Genomic DNA, 9522 nt, shown 5'->3' on the forward strand with positions numbered 1-9522 from the left:
TGAAAATCCACTCCTGAGAAGTGGGAAACTCTGAACAACATGGCATATGGGTTGCAACAGGAACAAGGAGTGGACAAAAACTGGGGACAACCCCCTTGCAAAAACAAAAACGCCTTCCACTTGCACAATTACACCCTTGAATCCAAATCTTAATGCTAAAGCCGCCGATATGCTTAATGCAGCAGTGACCAACCTATTTTGACAAGTGTCTCACAAGTCCAGTCCACGGTATAAGTGCCTCTCTAGAGCACTGTGGTTATATATACAGGTGGTTTTGTCTGTAGACCACTGAGCAACTGCTGCACAGCAGATAGGATGCAACTCTGACTGTATGTCATAAACTTGGGGGTCATGAGTGCCCTTGGGACCCCCTGCCCCTCCTGATTTTTAAATTAATTATTTTTACATTTAAAACTTTTTTTAAACCGTCCTTTCTCCAGAATACCGCCAGGTCCCACATGGAAAGAAGATGACCCTGCTGTTGCCAGGTAAGCTTGGGGGGATGGGAAACAGTGAACTGTAGTGTTTTGCCTTGGTGGTGCTGTTTTGTGTGTCTGGCCTAGGTTTTTGTTTTTGGGGCACGAGGTGTTTTGTACAGGGCGGTTTTTTGCCTGGGGGGATTGGAGAGGGGTCCTCTGGGGAGGACCAGTTTTCTTTCTGTAACATGGGTGTTTTATTGTGTTTTGTGGAGACAAATATATGGTTTGGCATTTGGGGCTCAGATCCAATCTCTGCCTTGTGCTGAGTTTCTTGGACAAGTGAGTTGTCTCTATGCCTCATCAGTTTGACTTCTGTGAAATCTGTATTTTGTTGTGTTATGAAAAACCCAAACTCAAACCCAAACTCTGTTTTGTGCTCAAGTTTCTTGGGGAAGTTACTTGTCTTTTGTGACTAGGCAGGCACCAATGGCAGTCATTTTGTTGTGCGCACATGACAATTTCTCTGATTTCTAAATGTGCCCATGGAACCAAAAATGATTGGGGATCCCCTGCCATAACTAGATTTGCAGGCTACCTGTTCCTGTCCAGGTGTGCCACAAACTACTGCCATTTGAGCCATAAAAGATACATATTAAAGTAATGCATTGTTTTTATAAAGAAGAGGTAGGTAAAGTATATGCACCAAAATTGTAAGATCTCCACCTTAGACATTAATGGGTCCTGGCAGAGATGTGGGGTGGTGTCAGAAGCACCCTAGTGGCCTCTTTCAGTACACTCCAATAGCCAACTCAAGACACAGATGAAAGGATTCTTTTCAAGGCTTTAATCCTTTTACAACTTAATGACTCTTTCAGATGCTAATCACCAGCGACTAAGCAATGAACAGCAGAGTAGCCTATGCTCCGGGTAGGCAGTTGATCCCCGTTTGAAGGAGAATCACTTGAAGACCCTGAACTTATGGGCTAGGGAGAGATCCTCCCTCTTTTCCTTGGGTCCACGGGAGGCGGCCGTTGCTTGCGCGCCAAATGGGCGCTACGCCTCCTTTCCGTGCCCTCCATCACTCGTCACTCCCTGCGTCTGCGTCGAGCATCTAGCAAGCCCCCCTCCCGCACTTTCTCACTGCTAGGATCACTATCTATCTCAGGAATGCCGGCAGGAGGAATCTCTGCCAGCTGCTGTGCCTGTGAGGGATGAGCTGGCTCCTCTCCCAAGGATTGCTGAATCTCCTCAGAATGAGAACTACTCTGGGGTTCTATCGGCTGAGTTTCCACCCTGACAGGTGGAAAGTTTTCCTGTGCTTAATTTTTTCGCGGAAAATTTTCCGTTTCACAACTTCATTAGTACAATGAATAGATGCCAATGGCTAATACAATATTAGGCAAGCCTGGGAGTTTCAAAGTTGTAATTAATGCTTTTCAGGTGATTATCCCTAGCAAGTATGTGAGAAAATACATATATGTAATTGAAATACATGTATGTCTCAGTGTGAAATGTAGCTAGTAAGTAGTGATAGCTCTCCCACACTGGAGGCATTCAAGACAAGGCTGGACAGCCATCTGTCAGGGATGCTCTGACTCAGATTCCTGCACTGAGCAGGGGATTGGACTTGATGGCCTTGTAGGCCCCTTCCAACCCTACTATTCTATGATTCTACTATTCTATGATTCTATGAAACTGAAAGTGCCCCAACGATTTTAGCAAAAGAGAGTTGAACTCTGCTGAAATAGATGGGTGGTTGTTAGCATATCATGCACAGTTCTTTGGGCTGCTAAAATTAATTAGTCCAGCCTTCCCCAATCTGCTACCTCCCACATGTGTTGGACTACAACACCCAGCATCTCCAACCAGCCATGCTGACTGAAGGATACTGGAAGTTGCAATCCAACATATGTGGAGAGCACAAGGTTGCAGAAGGCTGAATTACAACAGTTTTCAGTATCTTTGTTTATTTCTTACATTTCAACAATATAAGGGAAGTACATGCTATTGCCTTTATATTTTCCAGTATTCCAAAAGAAATGTATATTATGCAGACATTGCAATAGAAATGTCTACATAACATAACATTTAAATCACATTACATGTGCTTTAATGTTCCCCTTTAAATTTTTTAGGTCAAATACTTGTAGTCCACTGGGACAAAAAAATTAACAAAAAATTAACATGGGGTACTTCTTTTAGCTTTTTTATTTTACTTGTATTTAGTAAACATACTATGCAATGAATATGAATTTGAGCACACTCCGGGAGAGAGCGGAGGACAGGAAGGCCTGGCGTGCTATGGTCCATGGGGCCACAAAGAATCGGACACAACTTAACGACTGAACAACAACAGAAGTAAACATACTAAATTAGATCACTATCTAGTGATTTTCTGATGCAAACTGAAAATTTTCCAATGCAAATGACCCTATGCAAATTAGCCCAATTTTCCAGAAAATTTTCTTCAATATGAAAGGTCACAGAAATTAGGAAAATTTAAAATTTTCCAGTTCAAATTTTTGCGGAAAACCCCCATCACTGCTGGGCAGCCAACATTCACTTTCCAAATTACGTACGTATTTTACTTACATATTATTTTACTTACATAATTTTACTAACATAATTACTTAACTATTTTAACCTCCATTGCTATTTCTGTGGATTGAAAGAAGGACTAGTATACTATGAGACTGAAAAATGAAGAAGAAAGGCAACCCAATGTATTATGTGTTGAAGTCTTATAACTTCCAAGCGACATCATTGCTCTGAAAAACTAATCTGAGAAGATTTGAGAAATTATTTCAAGTTGCCAGTACTAGTGGTCTTAGCAAACTGGACAAGCTGAAAACCCTCAGTTGGTAGTTAGGGATTTCTCAACAAGCTAAACAGATTCCTCAAGGTGAAACACCACACAAGTCAAGTGGCAATTTTGCACGTAAAGCAACTGCAATTACAGTTTGAGACAAAGTTCTCAGTTTACACAACCTGCTATTTATCCATGAGATTAATACATACCACTGACAACCTCTGCTATAGAATTCTGCTAGTATTCTGGCAGATGACACAATTTTTCAACTGCTTTTTGGCAGCACATGCATTTCAAAATAAACATTGCTACTGTGGAACTTCGCAGTGACTGAGACAACCACTATATCAATATAAGGCCATGCCATACCTCAGACGGTTAAACCAGAAATTGCAAAAAAAATTAAATAAAATGGGGGGAGGGAGATTATTTGGAGGAAGAAACATCCACCATGGAATGTAAATTTCACAGTAACATTTCAATATGACCCTTTATATTGAAGAATACATCCACCCCTCTTAGCAATATTACTTTAAGTTTTGTTATCTATAGAGTCTGTGTAGTACATGCCTTCATGCATGGACTACACTGTTGCAAAATATTACTCTGTATTATACAGAAGTTGTAAAATGGGCTGTAGGACTGGAAGTAACCACTACTAAAACCCATAGAACATGCCAAGAATCACACTACAAGGCACATTTTGGAAATCATGTGGGGCTAAGGACTTTGGGCTTCATTTTCATGTTTTTAAAACCAATTATTATATTTACAGACTATCAATATACACCTATGTACATATATATTTACATTTCAAACGATTCTGGATTTAAATCTTATTTCTAGGCAATAGAATTGAGTATTTATTTTCTTTGCATTCCCTCACACTGTAATAAGACTGACTCTACAAGATGAAGCATGCATGCTACTTTCCCACAGAAATTTAAGAACTATTTTGAACAATGAATAATAGTAAAGTCCTGCACATTATCTTGCAGAATGAGAGTAAAAAAGCCACTAAAAGTTGTTGAGCCCAGATGAAAGCTAGACATGCTGTTCACAGTTAAACAGGACTTCTTCGAAGTCTAAGTAAACACCACTGATGAAACCCTGGCAAAGCTCTTAACTGACTTCAGAAGGGTAGAATTTCAATCCAGATCCCTAGGTAAGCAGGTCTCAAGCTAACCTAAGCACTCATTTAAGAAATTAAACATTAAACTAAGAAATTAAACAAACAAGAGTAAGACTCCTCATTATTTACAATATTCCAGGATTTTGTTCAGTACTATATATGGGTTGTTGGCTGGAAATTTTCAGCCCAATATGAGTAAGAAAAAGACATTAGAAAATGACTTTTAAAAAGGAATGAGGATCAATAGTCCTGTAGTAAATTCCAAAGAAACTGAACTGTTCACAATGAAAGTAACTAAGCATATATCAGCTTAATAGTAGCAGATTTTGGTTGTAATTCTATTTGTTTGGAAACTCCAAACTCCATCAAAATCACCAAAATTTGCTTCCAAGTAAGTTCAGTATCAGTTGATTGGTTAAGCACTGAAAAATATCTGTTCTAATTTCAAAAGAACTACACAGTATAAGCCAAAATCAGTCTTTCACCAAGGATACTATTTCAGTAGCTTGTTGATAATGCTATCAGTCTTAGGAGTTGCAAATTATCCAAAATATATTTTGCAAAAGAAATCTCCAATAGTTGGATCCAGATTTAGGCACATAAAACTGGGCTGATGGAAGCAGACTTTCCTGCCCCTCCTCTCAAAGGCAGCCCCTCAAAAACAATATAGAGAGGGTCGGACTCGGGAGACCCTGCAGAATGTGGTAGACTGTAGTGCAGGGAGAAGGGGTTGCCCCCAAATTTCAGTGGAAGCACCTTCTGCTCTGCTCATGGAAGATGCTTCCCCACATTTTGGGGAACACTTCTCCCCAAACCACAGCCCACCCCATTCACAGCAGGGTCTCCAGACCCCCTGTGTAACATTTTCAGGGGAATGGAGGGACTGCGGTGGGGAAGCCGAGTATGGGAAAGCCTGCTTCCATCAGCCCAGTTTTATGTGCCTAAATCTGGATCCAAGCCAATGTAGGTACAATATTCTACCATTCCCAGCCACACCAGTATGCAGGGACATGTCACTGGCATACCTACTTTCTGAAGCCAATACATTTTACTAATGGGGTACCCTCAAGACAACATTTTTCCCTTCAGAGGCAATCTAAGCATTTAATAATTGTACACTATTTAGACCAAGTTTAGGGGGTGGGACAGGGACCTGCTATTTATGCATACATTGTTGTGAGGTAGGCCACATAAATTCATAACGTTATATAAATAAGATATAATCATCTATATAGCCTACTTCAAATCACATTAGTTGACTCCTCCTGTATTCCACAAATACTTAATAACTTTGCACAAAACTCTGTCCTCACCCATAAGGCAACTAAGTTAAGGAGAGCAGTCGTTCAAAATTACAATAGGACAGACCAAAAATCCCCAGACTTTAGGAGAATTTTCCTCACAACTGACCATTCAGATTCACTGTGACAATTCCACAGGAGTGGACAGTTGAAAAAGGTATCCCTTCATGTTTTAACATTAGTTATCATGACATTCAAGAGCATGATTTTCTATTACATTACAGTATAGGAAGCACATAAGATAAAGCACAATCATGGTTATTCAAATTGTATTTTTGCCTTCCTAACAGGTTACTTTCAGTTTTGGAGGAAAAAAATCAATGAAACAAGGCAGATTATTTGCTTTTCCTTCTTTCATAATAACTGTCTCATTGCAAACAGGATGAATGGAAATTATAGTTGTTAGAGGTCAAACAAGTCATTCAACTATACTGACAATATGGCATTATAAACAGACAACACTAAGCAATGCCAATAGGTATGAAGGTGCCTAGAAAGTACTGACTTAAGACAAACGTTTAAAATTTCTGTAACAAGTGGCTTGCTTTGTTTTTCAAAACACTTCTGAAAATAACTGTGTGTTTTTAAAATGATGATCCATTAATATTTCCTCACAAATAGGGTATCTTCAAAGTCGCCCATTTCTAAGCCAGCCCACACTTGTTGAAAATTAAGAACACAATGATATTTTTGCCACAAAGCACACTCTTGTGCTTCAAACACGGAATGGAAGGCTGCAGTGCCTCATTTTCCGTTGAAGACACTGGGCCTCCTGCATCACTGAAGAACCATAATCGATAGGTGTATCATGTGTAGCCTGGAAGAAAGCACTTGGAGAAAGTCCACGAGACGCCATCGGTATTTAACGAGAATTGTAGCCTTTGCTTATAACTAAGCTCTTAACTAAACCGAGTTCCTTCCAAGGAAATAACGGGGGCTAGGACTTAAAGCCTTCCGCTCCAGCTGTGGGGAAAGCAGGGAGCGAACACACGCAATGCCTAGGCCAGCCTGGCCGAAGAAGCCGGGCTCATGTGCTGCCCCTTGCTGCAGACACCCTTCAAGCCTCCTGGCGCGGCTGCTATGACTAGAAAGAGCCTCAAGGCGTGGGGCCCGCCCCCATTCGGAGCCCCGGAGAGGCCCGAAACGCCTGCGCCCTCCTCGCGCGCGCCCCTGCCTGACGCGCCGGGGAGGCGGGGGCCCAGCAGGCGAGGAGGAGGTCAGCGCCGGAGCGCGTGTCCCCCGGCAGTCCCTCCCCCCGCCTCACACTCACACTCGGGGCAGCTGCAGCGGTGGCGCCCCCCGGCGCTGGAACACCCCGTCCACGAAGACGCCGTTCTTGCCGAGGCACCGCAAATAAAAATCGCCGCCGCCGCCGGACGAAGCAACAGCGGCGGGTTGGGACTGGGGCCCGGGCCCGTCGCCGGGGATGGCTGAGGCGGGGCCACTACTGCTGTTGGCAGCGGCCTGGGCGGGCGGGGCAGTGAAAATCTCGAGGTGCCGCCGGGAGATGAAGCTGGAGTGGCCCATGCTCACGTCCACTGAGCCCTGCGAGGAGTTGCGGCCGATGGTCACCGAGCGCTTCTTCATGAGGTATTCGAACTCGCGGCCCTCCAGTCGGGCCACGGCCGCTGCTGCCGTCCCCGCCGCCATCTTGGCCGAGACAGCGCGCGGGACCGAACGGCCCCCCGCCAGTCCCCCCCGCGCGCGTGCGCGCCCCCCACCTCCCCACACCGCCCGCCGGGCCGGCCCCAGACACCGACAGACACAGCAGCAGAACGCCACCGTGCAACGCACACTCACGCACCCCCAACGTCCGCCGGACGGGCGGATGGCTCGGCCAATGGGCGCGCTGCACGCCCATGGAGCTGTTCCGCACCCACCAATCACAAGCGGTGCCGGGACCATCGGAAGGCAACAAGATAGATTGTGCCGCAAGAGACAGACAGGCATTCAGACGACGGGAAAATGCGGACTGGCGTTTTCAATAATCTGGAGCGGGTGATGGAGAATCTGCTGCTAATAGCCAGACACACAACTTCTTGCTGCAGGAATTGGCCTCCAAGAAGACTGGAAAATTGCTTACATGAGTTTAGGACAACTCTGCATGCTTCCATAGATATACACACCAATCAGTGGAACATTTAGTATGCATACATTAAGCAAGAATGCTCTTGCTATTTGTTTTTTCAGGGACAATAGCCCATCAGATTTTTAGTGGTAGGATACAGCTGTGCAGCAATGGTAACAACCAACTTCATATGAACCACACACTGGACTAAAGGGACACACCCACTGCCATGACTCTCACACAGTCCACTTAGCATTATTGTGGAATGGGGTACTATTTTGCATGTAGAAAAGGGCAGCTGCTAATGCCACCCTCAGTTCCGTATTCATTCTGATCACTCACAGTGAGAACTGTGAATAATTTAATTATTTGTAACTTGGTCTACAAAGATTACTACCATATCATCTCTCTCATTTTCCAACCTACTGAACAAACTCAATATCAGGGCTGTAGCTTTGTGGTACAGCACATGCTTTGCATGCAAAAATGTCCCTGGTTCAATTCCTTGCTTCCCCAGGTTGGGTTGGGAAAGTTGCTTGAGGCCCTGGAGAGCCCTGCTATAGACTAATACTGAGGTAGATGGACCAATGGTATAAGAGAACTTCCTATGTTCCATTCCTTTCAGTGGCATCTCACGAACATAGTTTGCTGAAGATCAGAGTCTGGTAGCCCAAATCTATTATTTCAAAATGTTTATTAAGCATGTGTATACCCCTTTTCAGGCATAAACCTGATTGTGATTAACTGAAATATTAAAGGAACATAAATTACAAACCCATGCAATGAAAACAAACATAGGCCAGCAACAACACATTTTTAAACCAATTGAAACCACCAGTCCAAGATTAACATATACTGAAAGTCTGGGTGAATAAAAAGGTGGCACCATAAAGAAAAGGAGTCATCTCTAAGTGAGCCTTTCTGAGAAGCATGTTCCAGAGGTGCGGAAACCACCACAGAGAAGGCCCTGTCCTGGGTCACCACCCACCTCACCTCAGAGAGCAAGGACCCACAGAAGAGCCTTTGATGAGGATCTTAATACCAGGCAGATTTGGATGGTGGTGGTGGCCAGGTCTGAAAGCATTTAGGGTTTTAAAGTAAACCAGCACCTTAAATTGGACTTGGACCTGGACTGGGAGCCAGTGCAGCTGTTTCAACACTGGTGACATCTGGTCCCAGTTAGTAACCTAACTTTTGAATTTTGTAGTAACAGTAGTGTTCTATGTACTATTAATACTGATCTTTTAAATACTTGTTGATAGATTTGAGCACTCAGTTTTTACCTGTATGATGAAATTCCAACTCCAAGTAGGATTATACATCCTCCCTTATTTATCAAAACAGTATGTGATACTGACATTCAAGTAGTGGACAGATTTTACTGGCTGAGATATTCCACTACTCCTAGTAAAACTTAAAGTTATCTCTGCTGTATGATGTACTTAATTTCCCCTGCAACACACACACACATTTTAAAAGTAGAATTGTGGGAAAACATTGAGACTAAAGCTGCAATCCTATGCACACTTACCTGAGGTTAAGTCCCACTGAGTATAGTAGGACGTAAACCTGAGTAAACATGCATAGGATTGTGTTCTATAGTTCTACACATAAATGATCTGCTTTGCATTTTAAAAGATTTCAACACTGAATGGTCTATAGGTTGTACCTGCCCTGACAATTCATTGGTAGAACATAGTTAAAACAATCCCATTAATAAATGACTTAATTGTGGGATTAGTTCACTGTATAAAATGTCATGCCTTCATTAGAGTGGAAGCAAATTAGGCAGT

The 9522-nt window shown here is 43.2% G+C and overlaps 1 protein-coding gene across 3 annotated transcripts in view; it reads right to left on the bottom strand.

Moving 5' to 3' along the window:
* Positions 1 to 9145, bottom strand: part of FOXK2 (forkhead box K2) — a 67979-nt gene extending 58834 nt beyond the window's left edge. For all 3 annotated transcript variants that reach the window (XM_084838416.1, XM_084838414.1, XM_084838417.1), the window contains exon 1: positions 6932 to 9145. In XM_084838416.1, the coding sequence (XP_084694542.1) occupies positions 6932 to 7611 (680 nt within the window). In that variant the 5' untranslated portion in view covers positions 7612 to 9145. The remainder of the gene's footprint in view (positions 1 to 6931) is intronic.
* Between the last annotated feature and the right edge of the window lie 377 nt (positions 9146 to 9522).

The sequence above is a fragment of the Heloderma suspectum genome, chromosome 2 (genome assembly GCF_057233095.1).
Source record: "Heloderma suspectum isolate Gila_16-S chromosome 2, 16-S_ref, whole genome shotgun sequence".
In the NCBI taxonomy this organism is placed as follows: Eukaryota; Metazoa; Chordata; class Lepidosauria; order Squamata; family Helodermatidae; genus Heloderma; species Heloderma suspectum.